Here is a 25,878-nt window from a genome sequence, read left to right as displayed (position 1 = left end):
AACACCGCAGTATAATAAACATTGGGGGGCGCAGTGTGCCCCCCCCCTCAATATAAAACATTGGTGGCGCAGTGTGCCCCCCCCAACACCCCAGTATAATAAACATTGGGGGGCGCAGTGTGCCCCCCCTCAATATAATAAACATTGGTGGCGCAGTGTGCACCTCCCCCCCCAACACCCCAGTATAATAAACATTGGTGGCGCTGTGTGCCCCCCCTCAATATAATAAACATTGGTGGCTGCAGTGGGCAGTGCCAATGAGGGTTAAAAAATAAAAATAAAATAAATAATTAACTCACCTCCTCCAATTGATAGTCTCCTGTTCTTTCTTCAGGACCTGTCAAAGGACCTGTGGTGACATCACTGTGCTCATCACATGATTCATCACCATGGTAATGGACCATGTGATGAGCTCAGTGACATCACCACAGGTCCTGAAGAAAGAACAGGAGACCGGCAGCTACGCGATCAACTGGAGGAGGGGAGTTAATTTTTTTTTTTTTAACCCTCATTGGCACTTCCCACTAAGCCACCAATGTTTCTTATACTGGGGTGTTGGGGGGGCGCACTGTGCCACCAATGTTTCTTATACTGGGGAGTTGGGGGGGCACACTGTGCCACCAATGTTTCTTATACTGGGGTGTTGGGGGGGCACACTGTGCCACTAATGTTTCTTATACTGGGTTGTTGGGGGGGGGCACACTGTGCCACCAATGGTTCTTATACTGGGGTGTTGGGGGGGGCACACTGTACAGGGAGTCTAAGAAAGAATCGAATGAGTCTCTAACTAAGTCGGGTCTTTAGATTCTTAACCTGTGACTCATCCGATTCTTTCTTAGACTCCCTGCACTTGTGTCAGTGACTCAGAGCTGCTAGTGCTTGCCTTGCCTCAGCTCTGATTGGTTGGTGGGCGGGGAGGGGCGGGGCTGGCAGAAGCAGCTTCCACTCTAGGATCAGATTACACTCCTCCCGAGCCCCTCCCCTCCCTGCTGCCAGCGGCTCTGCTATTGTGTGCTGTGACTAACTGACTCAGCTCTGATTGGTTGGTGGGCGGGGAGGGGTGGGGTGGGGCTGGCAGAAGCAGCTTCCACTCTAGGATCAGATTACACTCCTCCCGAGCCCCTCCCCTCCCTGCTGCCAGCGGCTCTGCTATTGTGTGCTGTGACCGAGCTGACTCAGACTGAGAAGATCATCAGCGGCGGCAGAGAACTATCATCTCCTGTGCCCGTCGTTGTTCAACTGCAGAGCTGCCGCGTAGGGTCTAGTCGCAAATGGCGACAAGACTAAAAAGTCTTGTCGCCATTTGTAAATTCTAAGTCGCATTGGCGACCATTTTGGTCGCCATCTGGAGCCCTGGCTTGGTAGGGGTATAGCTGAGAGGAGGAGCTAACACTTTTTTGCTTAGTGTCGCCTCCTAGTGCCAGCAGCTGTACCCATGGTCTCCTGTGTCTCCTAATGATACGAGCGAGGAAATTATTTTTCACCTGCACAGTGTCTGTGAAACAGGAATGACACACGGACAGCAAAAAAACAGACAAACTGATCCTTCATGGAGGCATCTTTTCATTGACCATCATAGACCACCTTTTCACGGATTTGAGCATGGACAGAGACGTGTGAATGAGGTTTAATACTGCCGCCAATTACCGCATAAACTAGTAAACGCTCGGTCACCGGGTAATTGGAATCTTTCAACAGAATTAAATCTCATTGGTCGGTGGCAGATCGTGCTTTGTAATCATGATCTGCTGCCGGCAAACGATGGTTCAGTGTGGTTACATAGCGAGCTTTCCAGACATCACCAGTCCCTTCATCAGGCGTCCTACAAGGATGTATGAGGAAACAATAAGAACAGAGACATGGGGGGATGAAGGGACATTCAAAAAACAACAGAATATCAAACATCTTGCAAATTAGTCCTTAATTATCTGACAGATAAGGGGAGTGAAAGTTTTATGGTCTCTAAATTGATGTTGTCTCAGAGACCTGGTGCCCCCACTATGTCCATTCATCCCCCCATGTCTCTGTTCTTATTGGATATATAGCGCTGTTTCTTCATTCTTGTAGTCCGCCTGATGACTGGTGATGTCTCAAAAGCTCGCTATGTAACATCATTACCTCTATATTTGATAACCATTAAAAGGTGTCAAACCTGAAATACTCTGATTTTGTTTCTCTTAAAGGGGATCTCCAGGAATTTAGAAAATGAAAATACTTAAATATTACTTTATTGTAAATATATTCCCATATACTTTTCATTATTTATAATTGCTCATTTTGTTTCGGGAGCAATCATTAGGAGAAACAAAATGGCCGCTGTCCTATTAATGCACACAAAACCTGTCCTGATCATACAGGAGGACAAGTAACTTCCAAGGACTGAGGTAAAGAGCTGCCTCATCATCCTCCTCCTCTCCTACTTCAAATATGGCAAAAGAAAATGGGAAGGCGCTCATAGGGTAGTATGATTGTTAAAAAATGTTTGGAAGTCAGAAAGCAATGGTTGTGCTCACCTTTTGGTGTTGTGCATACGCAGGCACAACACTCGTGAGGACAAGGGGTCGGTGCGGCCGGTATCTCTCAATCCTCGTAGGTGGAGTAGCCAATTCTCCAGAGGAATGATATGAAACACAATGGGGGGGGGTTTGTGTACTGTGACAGTACACCAAAAGTGATACCTTCTGGCGCAAGGACACGACCTCAGTAGATAGATATAGGATCTTTTATTAGTGAATGACAACGCGTTTCGGAGTCAATGTACTCGTTTTTCAAGTCTAAAAAATCACAAAATTAATAATAAAATGAAAAAATGGTAACCAAAAAGAAAGTTACCGTATTTTTCGCCCTATAGGACGCACCGGCCCATAAGACGCACCTAGGTTTTTGGGGAGGAAAATAAGAAAAAAATTATTTTTAACCAAAAGGTGTGCTTTTGGTGGGTTTGGAACTAATGGTGGTCTGTGGGTGGCACTATTACTGGGGATCTGTGAAGGACACTGTTATGGGGGATCTGTGGATGACGGACACTGTTATTGGGGGATCTGTGGATGACGGACACTGTTATGGGGGGGATCTGTGGATGACGGACACTGTTATGGGGGGGGATCTGTGGATGACTGACACACTGTTACAGGGGGGGGATCTGTGGATGGCACTGTTACAGGGGGGGGGATCTGTGGATGGCACTGTTACAGGGGGGATCTGTGGATGGCACTGTTACAGGGGGGATCTGTGGATGGCACTGTTACAGGGGGGATCTGTGGATGGCACTGTTACAGGGGGGATCTGTGGGTGGCACTGTTACAGGGGGGGATCTGTGGGTGGCACTATTATATATGTGCCATCCACAGACCCCCCAGCCCATAACAGTGCCATCCACAGCCCCCCAGCCCATAACAGTGGCATCCACAGCCCCCCAGCCCATAACAGTGGCATCCACAGACCCCCCCCCCCCTTAACTGTGCCATCCACGGATCAGCTCGATCACCCGCCCCCGCCTCCGCCGCCCCCAGTATACTAATATTAAATGTCTTATTCAATTAAAATGTATTAGATATGCCCCCTCACTCCTATATTGCTAATCGTACCTTAAATTCTATTCCTAGATTCTGTAATGCAGGCCGGGCGGCCGGTGCGTCACTCGCTGACGTCACTTGCCTGCGCCGCCTGCTTCATTCATAAAGTAGGCGGCGCAGGCACGTGACATCAAGGAGTTACGCTGCCGCCCGCCCGGCCTGCATTACAGCACCTAGGAATAGGATTTAAGGTACGATTAGCAATATAGGAGTGAGGGGGCATATCTAATACATTTTAATTGAATAAGACATTTAATATTAGTATACCGGAGCGGCGGGGCTATAGTACATTGATTTCACCGCCCCGCCGCTATTCCCGGCCCCCAGCTCCTCCTCCCAGTCCCTCCCCCGGCCCCCGCTCACTCTACATCGCATCCAGCGATGTTAAATTGTCAGCATTCGCCCCATAAGACGCAGGGGCATTTCCCCCCGATTTCTTTTGGGGGAAAAGTGCGTCTTATGGGGCGAAAAATACGGTATGTAGAAAAAAGTTGCATATAACAATACATAAATACGTAATTGCAAGGGTTTAAAAAAATATATATATATATAAACATACATACATCGCAATACGGAGGAGAATAAATAATAATAAAAAATGCTATCAGTAAAGTGCTATAATATGGTCAATTGTGATAAAGGATAATATAATATATTCACAGATCCACATTAAAATTCTATTAATAAAATACCATAATATGGTCAAATGTGATATAAAATAACATAATAAATTCACAAATCCACATCCACTATATGATGCTAAAGAGGGCAGCGGACGGCTGACATTAACAGGCTGTGTAACGGACTGTTTCAGCATACAAGGGGTTAAAATCCTTTTAGGCGATATGCCCCTTTCTGAGAGACAGGCACAGCTACTGCAGAACACCAAACTCCCGAACTGGATACAAAAAAGCACTCCAAACTGGTACCTTGCGAATAGCTGCTAGCAGACGAACAGGAAAAGCATACAATCAGCTTACACTCCTGGCAATCAGTCTCTAACAGCATACAGGGAATCCCCCCAAGAACAAGACAAGGCTCCGTGTTGAGGGTCAAGCAGTGGTCTGTGAGTTAAAATGGCCGCTATCTATTGTTCCCACCATGTGCTTCATCCATTGTTCTCACCATGGGAATAGTAAAATCCAAGCAAGTAAGGCAAATGATGCAATCCAGGGACAGAGGGCTCAGTCCCAAGTGCCTTAAGACCCAATAACATAAGGGACCATAATCCCAGGGCAGGAGGCTGGCAAACAGCCCCCTCCAAAACACCGTGGCGAGGTTGGTTTCGCCACACATCTCCCCCAGGGAAGACTAACCAGATACCTGACCTCACGCCGGTCGGTACCTGAGTTAGTCTGGCAGCCCACCCACAACCCAATACTGGACCTGTTGAATTTAGTAGCCTGTCTCTGTCCAGTGAATCCACCAAGATTATATTGGTAGCTGGTACTCCCGGTCTCTGTGTTGCTCCCTGGCTTGGAGTGGAGGTTGCTTTGTGGGCAGGTATCAGCGGTACTCTGCCCTGGTGCCAGCGTTACCATGGAAGAAGCCTGGTTGGAGCCTGGTTGTTGGAGGGGGAGACCGACTGTCTTCGCTCCGAATACAGTGTCCTGCTGCTGGGGAAAGGAGACTGGGCTCTCTATTCCCTGCTGGACACTCTGCCGCTGGGGGACAGGACCGACTGTCTCTGCCCCCTGTAACTCCGCCTGCCGCTGGGGAGGGAGGACGTTGCTCTCCTCTCCCTGCATTTCACACTGCCTTCCCGGCATATCACGCTGCTGCTGGGGGGCAGGAACAACTACCTCTGCCCCCTGTAACTCAGCCTGCCGCTGGGGAGGGAGGCCGCTGCTCTCCCCTCCCTGCACTTCACACTGCCTTCCCGGCATATCACTCTGCTGCTGGGGGGCAGGAACAACTACCTCTGCCCCCTGTAACTCAGCCTGCCGCTGGGGAGGGAGGACGCTGCTCTCCTCTCCCTGCACTTTACACTGCCGCTGGGGAATGGAGACTGGGCTCCCAATTCCCTGCAATTTACACTGCCGCTGGGGAATGGAGACTGGGCTCCCTCTGTCCCGCAACTGTAACTTCCGATGGAGCTGACCGGTATAGTAGGGTTTTGAACACTAGACTCCTCACGAACTTCACGGATTTCTCAGCTGGATTGGGTCCGAAGAAGTTCAGCCGCAACCACATCATACGGTCAAATCCCTCAACAGAGTATCTGTACTCCACTGCTGGTTCCATCCTGGTGCTTTTAGGGTCGCTGTACTAAGACATGCGTTGCCCTTCAGTTGTAAAATCCAAAGAAATGGTGTCTCCTGTAGCTGTCCTTCTGGCTGTAGGAACGATCCCGCTGCTTGCCACCAATTGTAACGGACCGTTTCAGCAGACAAGGGGTTAAAATACGTTTAGGGGATATGCCCCTTTCTGAGAGACAGGCACAGCTACTGCAGAACACCAAACTCCCGAACTGGATACAAAATAGCACTCCAAACTGGTACCTTGCGAATAGCTGCTAGCAGACGAACAGGAAGAGCATACAATCAGCTTACACTCCTGGCAATCAGTCTCTAACAGCATACAGGGAATCCCCCCAAGAACAAGACAAGGCTCCGTGTTGAGGGTCAAGCAGTGGTCTGCGAGTTAAAATGGCCGCTATCTATTGTTCCCACCATGTGCTTCATCCATTGTTCTCACCATGGGAATAGTAAAATCCAAGCAAGTAAGGCAAAAGATGCAATCCAGGGACAGAGGGCTCAGTCCCAAGTGCCTTAAGACCCAATAACTTAAGGGACCATAATCCCAGGGCAGGAGGCTGGCAAACAGCCCCCTCCAAAACACAGTGGCGAGGTGGGTTTCGCCACAGGCTGTATTTAGTAAAGATTCTCATTGACTCAATAAAACTACATAAATGAATAAATAAATAAATAAATTATGTACAGGACCGGATTCTCACAAATTCATGAATCAAAGATAGACATTTCTGTAAATTGCACTTGATTCTCACAGTATACATAAGGTGGTAAAAAGAAGGGACAATTTGTGCATTATTTGATTGTATAATTAGGAAGCATATATATGTAAATACATTGATATTGTAAATAATGTGAATAAGCTGGTCCTGATACAGGCTGGTAATTGGGGCATATAAGGGATATATGGCAAGGACATTCTACTGGAAATGGACCTGGAGGATAAGGTAGAAGAAGTCTAGGGATTATGATCCTGAATACAGATTATAAGAACTTCAACTGAATCTCTGTGGGAATGGAGTTCATGAGGAGACATGAAGGACAGACTGTGGTAATGGAGACTACATGCAAGGGCTGCTGCTCATTATCCACATCACCCCCACCTCCTCTCTGTACTTCATGCCTCCTCATGATGAACTCCATTTCTACAGAGATTTAGCTGAAGATCATATTACACTGTATTCAGGATCATAGAAGAAGATGAGGCAGCTCTTTGGCTCACTGCTCTGAAGTAACTTGTCCTCCTGTGTGATTAGGACAGGTTTTGTGTGAACTGAGAGGATGGCGGCCATTTTATTTTTCCTAATGATTGCTCCCCAGACAAAACGAGCCATTATAACTAATGAAAGGTCTCTAGGAATATATTTATAATAAAGTAATATTTAAGTATTTTCATTTTCCTAATTCCCGGAGAACCCCTTTAATGAGAACACTAAACCAAAGGGGAGATTTACAAAACACATGTTCAGGAGATCAATTCACTGACTGGTCTGATGTCACGAGGAAACCTCACAATATAACCTCACTAATGCTGGGGGCGCTGTTTTCTCTTCTAGTCTGAATGACATTGGATTATCTGAAGAGGAGGAGGAAGCCATAAGAAAACTGAGCAAGCAGAAACCAAATATGAAGATTTTACTGAACTGAGAAGAAGCCGGATTCCTCTCTGTGATGAGCAGATAACAGGACTTTGGTGGAGAAGACTTCTTCAGAGGTCTGGTATTAGGAGCGTCTCCTGGTACTTTATGGGTAATATCACTGATATACAGATTATAAGGAAATGTCTAATATAATATACATGATACCAGAAATGTCCTTCTCTAGCTAATTATATGTCCAGTAACTAAATCCCTTCATAATGAGTCCAAATCCAGGCCTGTGGGATGTAGCATCATCTCCTGAAGGTCATGTACGTTGTCAGCAATATACCGGTTGTCAGACCGTAGGAGGCCGCACATTGCACACAGTGTAAATAACAAATAACACAAACTGTTATTTCAGTTTCTATTTTATCTTTTACTTGATGCGACTCACGGACATACCAGTGCTCACATGATCTGTCTCCCGATCACCAGGACCAATAGAAGTGACATGGCGGTGTGCGGTATTTTACTGTACATACACAGTTCGAGTGCTGTGTAAAATGACAAAAAGGAGACAAAGGGTATAAAATGGTCCTAAATGGACGCCTCTTGAGAGGATGCCCAGCTGCCAGCCTACACATGAACTACAGTATGGAACCTCTCTAGATCCACCACCCTCCATCTGTGTAATAAGCTCCATCTGTTTTATCCTGTAAAATCCATACACAGATCAGACCTACAGCTGTGAGCCACCTTGGAGGTCATCTTGGTAATGTTCTTGTAACCAGCTCCAAGACAGAACTGAGTGATGGCCACCTTAAATGTAATGTCTTGGAATGTGAGGGGACTAGGTGGTACTAGGAAACGGATAGCAGTCTTTTCTCATGTCCGCAAGTACTATCCCCATATCCTTGGCCTGTAAGGAGACCCATCTCACCCCAGAAACAGCAGGGAGACTTAAGAAACCGTGGGTGCAATGGTCGGAACATGCATTCGGGAGCTCTTATTCTAGAGGTGTATCCCTGCTGAAACACCGCGCTATTCGTTGGGAGGAGCGGCAGACAGTAGTCGACCCTGAAGGGAAATACTTCTTTGTCTATACATTAACTGCACCCCATATATAGTGTTGAATATGTATAAACTGCCTCCAGGGGCGGATTAAGTGCATCATAGGCCCCAGGCTGTTTCCCAAACTTGGGCCCCTTTCCTCTATTTATCAATGGCCCTGCCCAGGCCAGTGATACTAGTCGTGACGTCACTGGGCCTGCGGTAAAATGCGAGAAGGCCGCCGCACCGCTGCCTTCTCAAACAGCTGATTGGCAGGGGTCCGGGTGTGTCAGACCACCGCCAATCAGATGCTGATGATCTATCCAGAGGAAAAATTACCCAAGGGCCATTGAAAAGGGTTTTGGTGGAAACCCTTCTGTCCTGTGTGGGGGCCGGGTTTGGCCCTTGCTTTGGGGCCCTTACTTCTCTCTGTACTCCACTGCTCAAGTCCCACGGAGAACAATAGATTGGAGTGGCTGCAGATAGGGAGGCAATATCTAATACATCTTAGGGAGAAAAGTGATCGTAAGCTCTTTTTCCTCAAACATCGTTTGAGTTGGGCAGCCAGTCTGGTAAAATGTTGGCTCATGCAGTACACAATAACACAGCAGCTCCATCAGTGCTACGTATACATAATGCGGAGGGTGAGATGGTGGAAGATGCAGAGGGTATACTGGCTAGATTCCAGGAATTTTATCATGAGTTGTATAGCTCAGTGATACAGTACACCCACTCTGATTTGACTAGCTATCTGCAAGATGTTAAGTACCTAAAATTGGAGGAACAAGATGGAGAACGCGGAGATCACCCTAGAGGAAGTAGAAGATGCTATAAGGAGATTCGCCTCGGGAAAGTCACCTGGCCCTGATGGCCTTCCACTAGAGGTGTACTCCAAGTACATTGATATCCTTGGACCACAATTGCACAAAATGTATGGGGCAGCACAACGGGAGGGATGCCTTCCGGAGACGCTATATGATGCCTCAATAGTAGTGCTGCTGAAACCGGATAAAAGCCCACGGGAATGCGGCTCTTATAGGCCAATTTCAATATTGTTATCCTATATAATAAAATCTCTGTGTGCGTGTCCGTGCGTGTGTGCCAATTTGTGAAGTGCACATGCGCGGCGCGCTGGCCAATCGGCACGCACGGACACCGCCTGCAGCGCCCATACATGTGAGTCCGGCGGCAGTCTCTGTGAGTGGAGGTGAGAGGCCACATCCATCCCTATGTGCCGTCCTCTGTCATCCTGAGCTGCAGGCAGCTGACGAGGGGAAACTTCCCTGCCCCTTCCTCCCCCTATTACTCTGACTACATCTGTACACTCATTAGAGAGAGCTAGGGAGGGGGCTACAGGGAATATATTATAGAGATGGAGGGGGATACAGGAGGAAATACTTTGTACTGTATACATATTACACTCCAACCCCCATCATTACACTACAGCCCTGATTGGAGTGTAATATGTGTATAATGATGGGGGTTGGAGTGTATAATGATGGGGGTATAATAATGCTGAGGGGTCCCTGTGTCGCACATGCCCACTATAACAAACGGCACACAGACGCAGGGCACAGGGATTTTATGTGATGGGGGCTGGAGTGTAATCCTACATAATAAAATCCCTGTGTGAGTGCCCTGTGTCCGTGTGTGTGCCGTTTGTTATACTGGGCATGCGTGGCGCAGGGACCTATCAGCACACACCGCCCACACCTGTGCGCCGGCCCGCTGCTGTGCCCAGCTCCGCCGTGACTCCTCCTCCCCCTCCAGCTTCCTCTGCGGCCGCCTCACACCCCAGGATCCTTATCATTATACACATACTATATTCCAACCCCCATCATTATACGCATATTACACTCCAACCCCCATCATTACACACAGATTACACTCCAATCCCCATAATTACACTCCAATGAGGGCTGTAGTGTAATGATGGGGGTTGGAGTGTAATACATGTGTAATGCTCTCTGCCTGTGATACCTTCCCTCACTTGCTACTGTGCGGCCATTTCCTGACTTTGGTGGACGGGGTTAGGGCGAAATAGGAGCGAGGAGGATGCGGCCGCTGCGGGGACTAACATGTGCCCACTGTGCTGACAGATCCCCGGGGGCCAGAATCGGAGGTCCCCAGTGCTCCCAGCTTTGTCCTCTCAAGCTCTTTGGGAGTTCTATGAACACCAGGATGCGATGCTGTAGCAGGTACGGGCCCTCATGCCGTTATGGACAACCACCTGGCCAACAGTATTTTACAACCTCCCGGTAGTAGATTCCTTTAAATATCTAGGAATAATTATCACTGAAGACCCGCTTCTATCCTTCCCTGAGAATATAGAAAACTCTTCCCCTATCTATAATAGGCAGACTCAATCTAATTAAAATGATTTTGCTCCCCCAAGGGTCTCTATCTACTGGAACATGCTTGTACGCCCATCCCGCGCAGCTTTTTCGATCGGCTGCACTGATGGATGACGGCCTTTGTATGGGGGTCAGCTAGACGTATCCTTGCTTTACACACCTTACAGAGCATTACCAGATTTCTTCCTATACTTCCTGTCTGACCAGGTGAGATTTCTTGCATCACGGGTGGCAGCCACTACGCTACCTAATGCAGAATATTATCTGCAGCAATACCTGCAGTTATCCACACTATGGCCGGTGCTGGAGAGCATTCACTTGTTTGCTGGACGTGCCCTCCCCATACATAGGCTGGCACATCAGGAACGCAGCGAAGCTTCACCAGTACAAGGATTTAGCGGATGCCATTCCATTATGGGACAACCCAATGTTTCTTCACTTGCAAAACCACAAGGGAGCGGGAATTTGGAAGGAGTATAGAATGCTCACACTAAAAGATTTGTATGAAAATGGGATCCTATGTTCATTCACACAAATACAGGGAGATTCTGGACTCCCGCGCATTCAATTCTATAGATATCTACAGGTGCGCCACGCTCTTCACGCACAGTTTCGAGATGATAGGGGGTACTTAGAAATAGCCCGGCTGATAGGAGTTCTCACCAGACAAGGACCAAAGGGTATTATATCTATTCTATATACCTATTTATTGAGCAACCGCAGGGCTTTAAATCAGCCGAAGGTTGAATGTAAATGGAGGGAAAATGTCTCTCTTTTACCTGCGGAGGAATGGCAGGAAGCATTAGAATCACCGCTATACTGTATGTCTCACCCTCTGCCAACAGCAGCTAATACAATGATTTATTCTACATAGATGTTACCCCCACTAGACTATACAAGATGGGTAAACTATCGCACACTTGGGGCCACAGCTGCGCACAGACTAATGACTTCTGGCCTATGTTCTGGGACTGTAACTACATCAAGTCCTATTGGCAGGAGGTCACTAATATGCGATCTGCTGTGCTTTCTAGTCCGGCTCCCCATGACCCTAAAGCATGTTTGCTAGGAATTCTGGAGGAAGATATATGGACCATAATAGAATATTTTTAAGAGAGACATTGTTCCTGGCAAGGAAAGCCATTGCAATTAGATGGATGGCAGACCGGCCACCCGCTGTGAATCCGGGGAGATCTCTGGGTAACCAAATTGTCCCCTATCAAAATGTGCTGTTCAAAAACAGGGGGGGGGGGGGTGCCCGCAGTAGTTTTGGAAGGGGTGGGGAGCGTGGGGCACATCATTCTTGACAGTTTTCCAATCCTGACATATGCAATCTGTCATGATGAGCCTACAATAATGTATAACACCCTGTATGCACAGTGGTTAATGGACTTGATTAAGGCTTCATTCCCTGTAAACGACATGGAAACATTTGCCGTCTCTGATGGATGTAACATTGCTTTACCTTATGTCTTTATTCTCCAATAAAATGAGTTAAAAAATGAAAAAGTCGTTGTATTGAAACCTGTAGCCGGTCTCAGGTCGGAGTCCAGTCACGTGAGATTTTCTATGGGACCAGGGTTTTCACCGTCAGCTTTGATATCACTTGCACCTGGGGGTGCTAACTTTTTAAAAGCCCAAGGAGGGACAATAGTAGTGGCCAATAGCCTGTTGTGGCAAACCTTTCAACACTAAGCAACACCTGACTCCGCCTAGAGGTGCCACGTGCCCGGTATTGCACCGGCCAAGCCGGTATTTTGTTCTCCACACTGGTACCGGTTCTGTTCTTCTGGCCTGCACTATCTGACCAGATCACACAGCGGCCGCCTGTCCCAGCCGCATTGGGAAAGCTATTTATTTGCATATGTGTCCAGGAATGCAGGCTGAGAGCTTCCACCGCCCGGCAGTAAGGAGGCCTCTGATTGGTGAGAGCAGGCGCCACTCACAAGTGCTGGGCTGTTCCTGTGACCAGGTGCTGTGAGAACATGATGGGGGGAGTAATCCCTGAACACAGCGGGGGGCAGCATACACAGCATATACTGTATATCAGCTTCCCCGGCCTCCTTGCACTGCCTGTAGTGGGCGCTTACCGCTCCCGGCGGCTGGTTCATTAGTCAGTGCACCGAGAGTGCAGGGGGAAAGCTCACTGACTGCGCCGGCCACGCTGGTCCGTGAGCTTATACATAGTGTACAAGTCCATCATATTTTATAAAAAGGGGGAATGTATATTGACTTGATAAACACATGAGGCTCCAGTCTCCACCCGGATGTGAGGGGGCAGGGCAGGCAGAGGCCGCAGCTCCCCCACCGCCCGTCTCTCCGATGCTGATAGAAGATGGATGTCAGAAAGCGATGCTAAGGGACATTTCAGACCCACTTTTTTTTACCACAAATAAACGTTTCCCTAAATAAAGTATATTAGAAAAATCTTCCCTGTCACTGTCCCTACACATTAGGAAAGAAAAAACTAAGCGGCAGTTACTGTATAAAGTCCCCTCCAAAGATAACTTGTCAACCTGTAAGAAGGAAAGGGTTAATTCTCATGAAGAGACTTTTATGGTCCTGATTTGTCTGGGGTCCAGAGATGTTAATGAGTCTCAACTCTTGTCCCTAAGATTAAACATCCCCCCATTTCTAACTTGATTATACTTCGGCATTTGAACAGTGCGGTAAAAAGAACCGCCACTCCGCTATACGGCTCGGCCGCAAGAGACCAGTAGGAGGGCACTCGTCGCCATTCCCTCCTGGCTTTTTTAACGACTTCTGCCAAAAGTCTAGTCTCCTGCAAAAACAAAATATCACACATGATAGGGTTAGATACAGACGGTCACTAATGTCATCCAGCGTCTCACAAGGAAGAGGCGTGGCTACTGCATACTGAATGGTGTGAAGGGCGGGGCCAGCCCTGTGACACATCACACTGCAAAGCATGCTGGGACAGGAAGTGCTGGATGTAAACATCCTGTAAAGGCCCAGACAGGGGGAAGAAAAGCACCGACATGAAAAACAGGTATCGGGGCAGAAATCTGCAGTGGAAGGAGCAAATTTTAAAAAATTGTTTTGGGACCTGAGAACCTTATTAACCCATTCTGCTGCGGATCACTAATGCTGGGTTCTCAGAGCTGGAGCTCAGCTGTACGCGGAGACGGGGTGCGCAGTGTGCACGTGCCGTCTCGCTTCTCTCTTCATGTCCGCCACTGTATGTCTATGGGACTGCAGCAGTGGACAGGAAGAGAGAAGGGAGACGGCACATGCACACTTCTCCTCATACAGCCGATCGGTGGGGGTACTGGGTGTCGGACCCCTGCCAATATATTGATGACCTATCCTGAGAATAGGTGATTAACAGAAAAGGCCCGGAGAACCCCTTTAACACATGGTGTCAAGTCTCTATGTCACATTGTGGCTCCCAGTATTAACAATGCCCCCATTAGCACCCCCAGTATTAATAGTGCCCCCAGTAATATTAATACCTCCATTAGTGTCCGCCAAAATTAATAATGCCCCCATTAGTACCCCGAGAATTAATAATGCCCCTATTAGTGCCCCCAGTAATAGTAATGCCTCAATTAGTGCCCCCCAGAATTAATAATCCTCCTATATGATGACGCTGTAGATGATCAGATAAGTGACGAGGATGACAGGATCAGGTAAGTGATGAATCTGTAGAGCCTCAGGTATGTGATGACTCTGTAGAGGCTCAGGTAAGTGATGGCTCTGTAGAGGCTCAGGTAAGTGATGGCACTGTAGAGGCGCAGGTAAGTGATGACGCTGTAGAGGCTCAGCTAAGTGATGACGCAGTAGAGGCTCAGGTAAGTGATGATGCAGTAGAGGCTCAGGTAAGTAATGATGCAGTAGAGCCTCAGGTAAGTGATGACTCTGTACAGGCTCAGGTATGTGATGACACTGTAGAGGCTCAGGTAAGTGATGGCACTGTAGAGGCTCAAGTAAGTGATGACGCAGTAGAGGCTCAGGTAAGTGATGACACTGTAGAGGCTCTGGTATGTTATAACGCTGTAGAGGCTCAGATATGTGATTATGCTGTAGAGGTTTAGGTAAGTGATGACGCTGTAGAGGCTCTGGTATGTTATGACGCTGTAGAGGCTCAGGTAAATGATGACGCTGTAGAGGCTCAGGTAAGTGATGACGCTGTAGAGGCTCAGGTAAGTGATGACGCTGTAGAGGATCAGGTTAGTGAAGACGCTGTAGAGACTCAGGTAAGTGATAACACTGTAAAGGCTCAGGTAATGTCACGGATGGTGTTACAGAAAACTAGAAGACACAAATGAAGATCCGACTGACTTGATCCAAAACTAAGGAACAATAGGGTAAGCCCTGTAAGAGCCCTAGCTCTCTCCCTTACTGCTCAGCCTATGCAAAATTCTCAATGGTAGAAAATTGCATACCCTCGTTCCTCGACTGTATGACACCTGAACACCCTATAATAGTGAGGGGACACGACCACCGGCTCCCTACACTAAATACGGAGGGAGTCAGGGTCACCTAGGATCAAGCCCACAGGCAAACAGAAATAAAGAAAACAGACTTATCTTGTGGATGCAGCAGTAACAGCTTCTAGCATCAGCACACTCCAGGAAGTTGTATAAACTGCAAAGTGATGCAGTATGGGACGGGATTTAAAGGGATGCAATCAGTGCAACTAGATGACAGCTGACAGAGGGAAACAAGATGACAAAACAAAAGAACCTCAAGCAGGAGGTTCTGAAGAACGTCTGTCAGAGCTTCTCAGATGTCTGGCGGTGACAGGTAAGTGATGACGCTGTAGAGGCTCAGATATGTGATTATGCTGTAGAGGCTCAGGTAAGTGATGACGCTGTAGAGGATCAGATAAGTGAAGATGCTGTAGAGGCTCAGGTAAGTGATGACGCTGTAGAGGCTCATGTAAGTGATGACGCTGTAGAGGTTTAGGTAAGTGATGACGCTGTAGAGGATCAGGTAAGTGATGACGCTGTAGAGGATCGGGTAAGTGATGACGCTGTAGAGGATCAGGTAAGTGATGACGCTGTAGAGAATCAGGTAAGTGAAGATGCTGTAGAGAATCAAGTAAGTGATAACGCTGTAGAGAATCAGGTAAGTAAAGACGCTGTAGAGGATCAGGTAAGTGATAACGCTGTAGAGGCTCAGGTAAGTGATGACGCTGTAGAGGCTCATGTAAGTGATGACGCTGTAGAGGTTTAGGTAAGTGATGACGCTGTAGAGGATCAGGTAAGTGATGACGCTGTAGAGGATCGGGTAAGTGATGACGCTGTAGAGGATCAGGTAAGTGATGACGCTGTAGAGAATCAGGTAAGTGAAGACGCTGTAGAGAATCAAGTAAGTGATAACGCTGTAGAGGATCAGGTAAGTGATGACGCTGTAGAGGCTCAGGTAAGTGAAGACGCTGTAGAGGGTCAGGTAAGTGATGACGCTGTAGAGGATCAGGTAAGTGAAGACGCTGTAGAGGATCAGGTAAGTGATGACGCTGTAGAGGATCAGGTAAGTGAAGACGCTGTAGAGGATCAGGTAAGTGAAGACGCTGTAGAGGATCAGGTAAGTGAAGACGCTGTAGAGGATCAGGTAAGTGAAGACGCTGTAGAGGATCAGGTAAGTGATGACGCTGTAGAGGATCAGTCATCTCAGACATTGGGGCAGATCGCTAGGATATTCCCCCAGTGTCTGATAGGTGCAGATCCCAGAGTTGGCCCCTATCTTTAGAGCAGAGCCCACAAAGTGAAGGAGGGTGTACTGAGCATGCCCGGCCACCCTCCATTCTGTTCTGTGGGAGCGCCAAAAATAGCCCAGTGCTGGTCTGACTATTTCCATCAGCCCCTTAGAAGTGAATGGAGCGGTGACTGCGCGCAATTCATTTCAATGGGACTGCCAAAAATAGCCGGCTATTTTGGGAGCTCCCATAGGAGTGAATGGAGGTTGGCCGTGTATGCAGGGTACGCCCTACTTCACTTTGCGGGCTCCGTTCTAAAGATAAGTGCGGGTCCCGAGGTGGGACCTTCACCTATGAGACGTTGATGGCATATCCTAGCAATCTGCACCAAATGTCTGAGATGATGCCACCCTTTACTATTTGAGATGGACGATCGTAACTTCTCCAAACAGTCCAGGGGTGGAATGGAACAACATATCTACAAGTGAAACGTTGGGAGGAGGATTTAGGTGCTTCCATAGATGACATTTAGTGGGAGAAGTCTTTTGTCTCAGCTAAGACACATTCTAGATGTATCAATCATCTTGAAGCCTCTCGTAATTTGTTACTTGATGGTACTTTACTCCCAAACACTTCCTAGATGGTGGAGAGGTCGTCAGGATTTGGGTACCGTTTTTGAGATGACATCCCACCTACTTTAAGAGAATTGTCCCCCTAAGTGAATGTCAGGGCCCCCTCAGAGCTTTTTCTCGTGGGGACACATGGCGGCACACTCCTATAAGCACATTTTTTTGTGGTTTTGAATTATATGTATATGGTTGTAGATTTTTGGGGTTTCTCGCTATTTCTCCCCCCTTATCCCCATTCTCATATATGTATGTGGAGTCATTTATTGCAGGTAAATTGAACCTCAGGAGATGGGGTCACCTTGAGGTCAGCTGCCCGGGATGTAGATCAGCAGGTTAGAAGAAGGAGGATGAAGAGCGGCAGCCACAAGTCTCTTCTGAAGGACCCCGGAGCCCTCTAGTGGTCACAGGAGAAGATTGCAGCGCCCATCAGCTGCCTCATAGTTCTGAGCAGCTGCAACTATCTTCTGTGCCTGGATGGATGGAGGAGCGAGGTTCTGCACCTTTCTTCTTCCTCTTATTTCTTTGATGAGCTTTTCTCTCTGCTGTCTCTAAGTTTCGTCCTCTTCCTGTGTCTAATTCTGTTGCTAATGTGTGGGTGCCACCTGGTGGTGGTCCTGCCAATGTGCAGCCTGTACTTAATTCTGTTACTTAGTGTTTATGCCTGTAGGCAGGTTGGTAGCCCCGGGCCCGGCACCACAGGGGGCCCAACGCCGACCCGAATGCCCACATACTGCAGCGGGACACAAAAACACATAGTTCCCTGCCCCGCCGCCTATCACCGCCATAGGTTTCAAGGCCTATGTGGTGGTAAAAGCCTGGCGCGGCGTGTGTGGTGACTTCATCGCGCGCCCTTATAGGGACACGCACATGGCTTTGGTGTACGTGTGCCTGCCTCACCATTCCGGACACAGGTAAGTATTAGCCTTTATTTTATTTTTTTGTGTTTGTGCGCCAACCTTTGGGGGGCAGAAGAGGACATATTACTACAGGGACAGTGGGGGCAAATTACTTAATGGGGGGCAGTGTGAGGGGCAAATTACTTTGTGGGGGCAACTACTACATGCGGAACAGTGTGGGGGGAATTACTACATGGAGGCAGTGTGGGGGGAAATTACTATATGGGGGCAGTGTGGGGGGAAATTACTACTTGGGGGCAGTGTGGGGGGAAATTACTACTTGGGGGCAGTGTGGGGGGAAATTACTACATGGGGCAGTGTGGGGGGAAATTACTACATGGAGGCAGTGTGGGGGGAAATTACTATATGGGGGTAGTGTGGGGGGAAATTACTATATGGGGGTAGTGTGGGGGGAAATTACTATATGGGGCAGTGTGGGGGGAAATTACTATATTGGGCAGTGTGGGGGAGTTGCTATTAGGGGACATTATTTTTGGGGACACTATACAGGCATTATTACCAGGAGCACAATATAGGGTGTTTGTGCTGCTACACAGTTAAAATCTATATAGTTTAATTCATATGATATTCTATATTTGGTCATATGCTACCATCTAGTGGCAGTTTTTGGTAATGCGCTTGTTCTGCTGTTCGTGATATCTGTCATTCATTTCATTGCTCCACCCCTTCTTCAGTGCACCTCACTTCCTGTTTCTCCATACTGCTCCAGGAATTGGACAGGTACACATGTATTCTCATGTCAGCTTACAAAAGCATCATCTTTTGACCGCACAATACCGGAATCCATCTGTTCTGCTGTACTCTGTTATCTGGCTTACAGAATAAAGCAACTTACACGGATAAACTCTGTGTTGGTGAGTTCAAGCCATCTGATAAGGATTGTCCGCAGTGATTATATCTGCTCATACAGGCCAGGCATAGCGGTCTCACTGGGGATAAATCGCTATTACAACAATCGGAGTCAGAATAGTGTTATTATCACTGGGGGCACTCTAGGGGGCATTATAATTGCTGTAGACACTATAGGGACCTTTGGGGTAATTTATCAAACTGGTGTAAAGTAGAACTGGCTTAGTCGCCCATAGCAACAGATTCCACCTTTCATTTTTGACAGCTCATTTGGAAAATTAAAGGTGGAAACTGATTGGTTGCTATAGGCAACTAAGATAGTTCTACTTTACACCAGTTTGATAAATGACCCCAATTATGAGAAATGTAACGTGTCTGTAGAGACGAGATGTGGCAGAAAGAATAGTCATGGCGGTCTGGGTCTAACGGAGGAGAAGAGGAAAGAGAAGATCTACATGACGGAAGATGTCCCTGGATGTAAGAGGTAGGTGGTGCTGTGTTCCCCTATATGTAGAGCGGGCTCACTACTGTGACCTGCGTCTCATCTTCTCCTCCAAGTCTTTTTTTTTATCATAATCATCTATCAACTAAAATTTGAATTTGTCATCTGCAGTCCTATGTAACAGTGATAACTTTCTATGTGCAGATAATGTAGTAGATGTTCCCTGCAGTCCTATATAACACCCCACCTAACACAATAGTTCACTGTGTTATGTGGGGTGTTACATAGGACTGCAGGTAACATCTACGACATCTGTACTCAGAAAGTTATGAGATGGTGGGGGTCAGACTCCTGGCACCCCCCCCCCCCCCGCCAATCCGCTGTTGGAGGAGATGGCGATGTCCCAGTGAGCGCCGCAGCCTCTCTGCTCCTTACCAAGCACAGCGCTGTCCATTTGATAGCACTGCGATTGGTATTGCGGCTCAGCCCCAATCACTCAGATGAGACGGAGCTGCACCGAGGCCACGTGAACGATGTCATATGGCCTAGGAAGAGACTGTGGCGATTACGAAGCACCGCAGCCTCTTCATACAGAAAACAAACTAAAGCTCCATTCACACGTCCGTGGTGTGTTGCAGACCTGCAAATTGCGGTTACGCAACACACCCGGCCGCCACCCCCTATAGAAATGCCTATTCTTGTCCGCAGCTGCGGACAAGAATAGGACATGTTCTATCTTTTGCGGAGCTGCGGCCCGGAAGATCGGGGCTCGCTCTGCAAATGCGGACAGCACACTGCTGTGCAAAGGACCTGTTGTCCAAAAGTATGGACTCCAGTGAGGCTGCAAAGAAAGCTCCCCCGGCTCGCTCTTCATCCAGACAGAATGAAGGCTCATTTGCTGTATAACAGTTTTTCATCTGGTTTTGTGGTCCCGCAATTCTAAGGGGTGGGCTGTGAGGTTGTCGGTAACTTGAAGTCTGTCGCTTTGTATAAGGAAGTTGTTAGAGAGAAATTGCTTAAGGAATTGCACAGTGATAGGATTGCTGGACCATTTTCTTCTCCTCCTTTTGAAAATTTTAGGTTATCACCGTTAGGTGTTGTTCCCAAAAAGCAGCCCGGTCAATTCCGTTTAATTGTCACCGCCAGCTCTCTGAGAAGCTCTGGCAGACGTTCTTCTGTACCTCTTGCATGATGTTCTTTGTTTTGGTTTCACTTTGTCATCTCCTTTCCTTCTCCCAGCTGTCACCTATTTACACTAATTGCCTCCCTTTATATTCCCTCCCATACTGCCTCACTTTGCGGTTTATACTTAAATACCACCTTAAATAAATAACTCAGTGTTAGACAAGGGCATCAAATCATTGATAATAGCAACTGCACAAATTAGGTTAAAAATATGTAAGCGGACATATAAGATAGTGGCAGCAACTTAATAAAAAGTATCCATGTAGCGACAAAGTTCATTGAATAAAGTGACAAAGTTCATTAGATACAATAATAGCAGCACTGGTATATCCACCTGTAGAAAATGGTAAAATACCTTATACGGTACACAGTTCTAAATTAACCCCCAATGTTCCATGAAAAAGGGGTAGTTCTGGTGCGGTTATATAGGGATGTAATCTTCCCCACCAATGATTCCAAATGTTAATATTGGGACCTTTTGGTCGGACTTTTTAAAGATATGGGCAGCCGATACACATTATAGCTGGCAATCGGTAGTCTGTAATTGTAGTGCAAGGCGGCAAATACAAACAGTGTTCCTGGCCTGGCGGCGTCCCGCTTACGGTCAGTGTTGAAGCTGAACTGGTATTGCCGGCTTTTAAATTTTGGCACATTTTTTAAAGGGCGATGGTCTGCTGAATTATGGCCGCAGTTGTGGATAGATAGAGGATTTCATAAGAGAATTATTGGCGTTGTTTCCAGTAGCGGTTGCTAATGTTATTTGGGGCAGTCAGTTTAGGAACATGAGAATCTTGTTACATACAGATAATAGGGAGTGATGTCCGCAGTAAATACATTGTCTTCCACATGTCCCTCGGTAGCCGAGTTACTAAGACGTTTAGTGTTATGTTGTCTTAAATATTTGGTTACAAGCTAGATATCCTGAAGGTTCAAAGAATGTGTTGTCTGATTCTCTTTCTCGTTGCCAGTGGAAAAGATTCAGAGATTTGTCTCCAGAGGCAGCGCAGGACGGCAATCCTTGTCCATCGCATTTATGGAACCTGCTCTTGGACTAATATCAGATGGCATTCGGATGTCCCTCGCTCCTAAAACACGGGCCAGTTACTCTGCCGCATGGAAGGAGTGGACGCTGTTTTGTGATTTATTTAAAACTGATTATTTTATTGAAGATGTTAAAGTGTTAATAAAGAAATTATATTTATATATATTGAGGCTCACCCAGCCTAAATCCTGCAGTGGTGCTACAAGAACTGAATTGACCCGCCGAGTCAACAATGGATAAAAATACTCAAATGTGATATAGTTCGAGCACTCACATACGGACATATGGAACGAATATCCTTAATGTAAAAAAAACATTTAATAAACACCAGAATATGATACAATATAAAATAGAAACAAGATAAACAAAAGCAAAAAATAAAACTCAGATAATGGAACTTCGATTAGGGGGGGCTTGATAGTAGATATACTCTATATAGAGTGCTTGTGCTTGAAAGTATATTTCCTAGGAGAATAATAAAAAAACGTCCTGAAGACGATGGATGAAGTCCACACAACGGGACGGTATTCCCACCTGAAGACCTTGGGACAGGTAACAAGTGGTGTTGGTCTCACACAGACGTGGGACGCCTCGGCGTGTGGGTTACAAATACCACACCACATTTACCGAACTTTGTTTGCATTTAACTTTTGCTGTGGGTTCTTCTGACTGGCAATTTGTGCACATCCATGGTGTTCTATGTGCATTGGCCCGTTTGAGGTTGTGTGGACTTCATCCATCGTCTTCCGGACGTTTTTTATTATTCTCCTAAGAAATATACTTTCAAGCACAAGCACTCTATATAGAGTATATCTACTATCGAGCCCCTCTGATCGGAGTTCCATTAGCTGAGTTTTATTTTTTGCTTTTGTTTATCTTTTTTCTATTTTATATTGTATCGTATTCTGGTGTTTATTAAATGTTTTTATTTACATTAAGGATACTGGTTCCATATGCCCGTATGTGAGTGCTCAGACGATATCACATTTGAGTATTGTTAATGTGTTAATGTTGTTTGTTAGTAATTTAATGTTAAAACGTTTGTCTTATTCGTCTAATAACTCCTTCAACCCCGAGCCCATTTTCACCTTCCTGCCCAGGCCATTTTTTGCAAATCTGACATGTGTCACTTTATGTGGTAATAGCTTTGGAACAATTTTACTTATCCAGGCCATTCTGAGATTGTTTTATCGTGACACATTGTACTTCATGATAGTCATAAACTTGAGTCAATATATTTCATCTTTATTTGTGAAAAAATCCCAAATTTACAAAAAATGTTAAAAAATTCTGGAATTTCAATTTCTCTGCTTTTATAATAGATAGTTATACCTCAAATAATAGTTATTACTTTACATTTCCCATATGTCTACTTCATGTTCGGATCATTTTGAAAAGTACATTTAATTTTTTGGGGGCGTTAGAAGGCTTAGTTAGAAGTTTGGAAGCAAATCTTGAAATTTTTCGGAAAATTTCCAAAACCCACTTTTTAACCACCACCCTATCTCTGAATGGACGTTCCTGAACGTCCATTCAGAGACTGCAGCTGCACGCTAATCGTGCAGCTGCAGATCGGGTTGCCCGCTGTCAGTGACAGCAGGGCAACTCTTAGAGAAGTGCCCAGGTGTCCCTGCCTTCTAGAGCGCTGTGTATACAGTGCAGGAAGCGCTATGCACTATCCGGAGAGTGCAGGAGCTGTGAGGTCTTTCAGAGACCTCGATCAGCCCTGCACTGAGGCTGTACAGCACTGTATTCTGCTGTACAGTCTCTCTGGGGGGTGTATTTCCCCTGCTACTATGTCAGCCCAGTTACAGGAGAAATCAACAGTGAAAAAAATAAATAAGGTGAAGTTAAATGTCCCCCAGAGGTCTTGTATGACTTTATGGGGGATGAAAAGTGTAAAATAAAAAAATAAAAAATAAAAGGGGTAAAAAAAAGTAAGGAATTAAAAAAAATGTTTAAAAAAAAGACATATTTTGTATTGTCGTGTCCGTGACGGTCGGCTCTATAAATATATCACATGATCGACCCAGTCCGATAAACACCATAAAAAATAAAAATAAAAACTGTGTCAAAAAAGCAATTTTTGTCACCTTACATCACAAAAAGTGCAACACCAAGTGATCAAAAAGGCATATGTCCCACAAAATGGTACCAATAAAACAGTCACCTCATTCCGCAAAAAATGAGCCCCTTCATAAGAAAATCACAAAAAAAAAAAAAAAACTATAGCTCCCAGAACATGGAGAAAATGCTATTATTATGTTAAAGTGAAATAAATAAAAAAAGTATGCATATTAGGTATGGCCACATCCGTAACAACCAGCTCTATAAAAATATCACATGACCTAACCCCTCGGGTGAACACTGTAAAAATAAAAAAACTGACAAAAAAAGCCATTTTTGTTACCTTACATCACAAAAAGTGCAACACCAAGTGATCAAAAAGATGCTCCAGACCGGGTCAGTAATATATGTGATTTAATGTGACTTTTCCTTTTAGCAGTCTCGCATTGTAGGGGTGCACAGGAACAACACCGTACTGCACGGTTCTAGTGCTGTGCGGTGAATTGTATGGTGTATGCACGGTTGCTATATGAGCCCCACAGTTTTGCTGCTGCTAATTGTCTGTATAATAGTCCCTTGTGGTCTGGATACACTTCTGTGTTCCCATGGTTGCTGCTTTATGTATTTTTAAGCATATAATTAATGTATTGTATATGTATGTCCAATAAAGGATTAATTGATAATATTTACTTGTGTGGTAGCTTTCTGAGCGTTATAGGTGATATACGAATAACTCCATGCAAGATATTTATGGTATTTATTTTTTGGTGTTTTACGAATTTTGCCTCTTTTATTACAGAAGATCGTACAATGGATTTCAGATTATGTGATCAAACTTGGAAGACCCAAGTGGAAGCAGTTTTCTCTGGGAACGCTGGAGTTGGCGATGATCCTGGTCAAATAAGCATTAGGGAATCTAAGATATGTTTCAGAAATTTGCAACACAAGAGACTTGGTGGAACAAGGCCACTCTGGAACAATATATCCCCAGGGGCCTTAGAGTTCAAATCTTTCCCTCCTTTGGTAGAGAAGAGAGTGAGGTGGGAGGCGGCGTGTAATACATGCTCTAGTACCCTCATGCAGTTGATAATTGAGTTGAATATAAAGGCACTTGGTACAGTAGAAAAAGAGATTGATGAAATGGAGAGACATCTAATCCAGAATCTATCTGCGACCGAATGGGAGGCATAGAAGAAAGAACTGGATGCGTCTTTTCTGACATAGGAGAATCAGATTAAGACAATTAAAACAAAAAAACTACAGAGGGATCGCACTGATTTTGAAAACAATAGAGTGTACCGGTGGAAAAACACTGAGATAAGGAGTCGCTTCAGACTAACATCTGTATCATCAGTGACATCAAGGAGTGACGACGACTCTATGGGACCTCTGGGATCCAGAAGATATCCGCGACGCTTTATGAAACGGAAGAACGGTGAGCCCCAAATACCGGCAGGAAAGAGGCGTCCAGACATGACTACAAATACCCAACAGGTAATTAATTTATCTACACACACCCTGACGCAGGAACAGACTAACATCCTACAAAAAGGATTATCATTCTCACCATCAAATAATCTGGATCTTTTTTCCACAGTGAAGGACGTGCAATTATTTGCTCGTAAATTGGTTTTAAAGAAACTATTTAAACAAAGAGAAGATCCCAATTTTCCGACACCCATGGAACAGGAGGCCTTATCTACTCTTGTGGAGCTATTGGATGAAAAGGAGGGTGACAACCAAATGGGTGAGTTCCCTAAACGATTAAAACCTAAATCGGGGAGATTTCCACCCATTTCCCTCTTCCCTAACATTGAACTCTTTGTTCATTTAGTATGTAGGGATTTGGAAAAAATTCCTGCAAATGGGGAAATTATGGCATGATGTGGTCATAAAAGGAGCAGACAAAGGGGGTAATATTGTAATCTGGCCCCGTGCAGCAAATGAAAAAGAAGCCTGGCGTCAACTAAATGACCATAACTGCTATAAGAGGCTGACATTCAACCCAACTATTAAATACAGGGATGAGTTGAGTGTCATCTTGGAGAGAGGAGTAGATGAGGGGGTCATTACGAAACAACAGATGTCTTTCTTAATCAGGGCCGGATTAACGTAGGGGCTGATGGAGCTGCAGCTCCAGGCCCCTACCATAAAATAGGCCCATCCGCCAGCCAAAAGGCCGTCGGGAGCGGCCCGCGCTAAAAGTCCTCTGTTGTCAGCTCAGTCACATAGCACAGAGACAATGCAGAGACGCTCACCTCCCGCTGGCAGCAG

General features: G+C 46.1%; 1 protein-coding gene and 1 long non-coding RNA gene across 2 annotated transcripts in view; both read left to right on the top strand.

Annotated features, from left to right (window-relative positions):
- The window catches only part of LOC122924132 (ribonuclease inhibitor-like), a gene marked incomplete at its 5' end in the record, with an annotated part of 104,098 nt that extends 90,143 nt beyond the window's left edge, over positions 1-13,955 (top strand). Inside the window, one exon of the mRNA XM_044275062.1 lies at positions 7,384-13,955. Coding sequence (XP_044130997.1) covers positions 7,384-7,474 — 91 coding nt within the window. The remainder of the gene's footprint in view (positions 1-7,383) is intronic.
- A 9,737-nt stretch (positions 13,956-23,692) lies between these two features.
- LOC122924130 overlaps positions 23,693-25,878 on the top strand; it is a 28,744-nt gene continuing 26,558 nt past the window's right edge. The window contains exons 1-2 of the long non-coding RNA XR_006387372.1: positions 23,693-25,098; positions 25,202-25,351. This is a non-coding gene — a long non-coding RNA (uncharacterized LOC122924130). The remainder of the gene's footprint in view (positions 25,099-25,201; positions 25,352-25,878) is intronic.

Source organism: Bufo gargarizans, unplaced genomic scaffold (genome assembly GCF_014858855.1).
Source record: "Bufo gargarizans isolate SCDJY-AF-19 unplaced genomic scaffold, ASM1485885v1 original_scaffold_832_pilon, whole genome shotgun sequence".
NCBI lineage: Eukaryota > Metazoa > Chordata > Amphibia > Anura > Bufonidae > Bufo > Bufo gargarizans.
The sequence above is the reverse complement of the archived record's forward strand: the minus strand, read 5'-3'. Positions and strand labels throughout refer to the sequence as shown.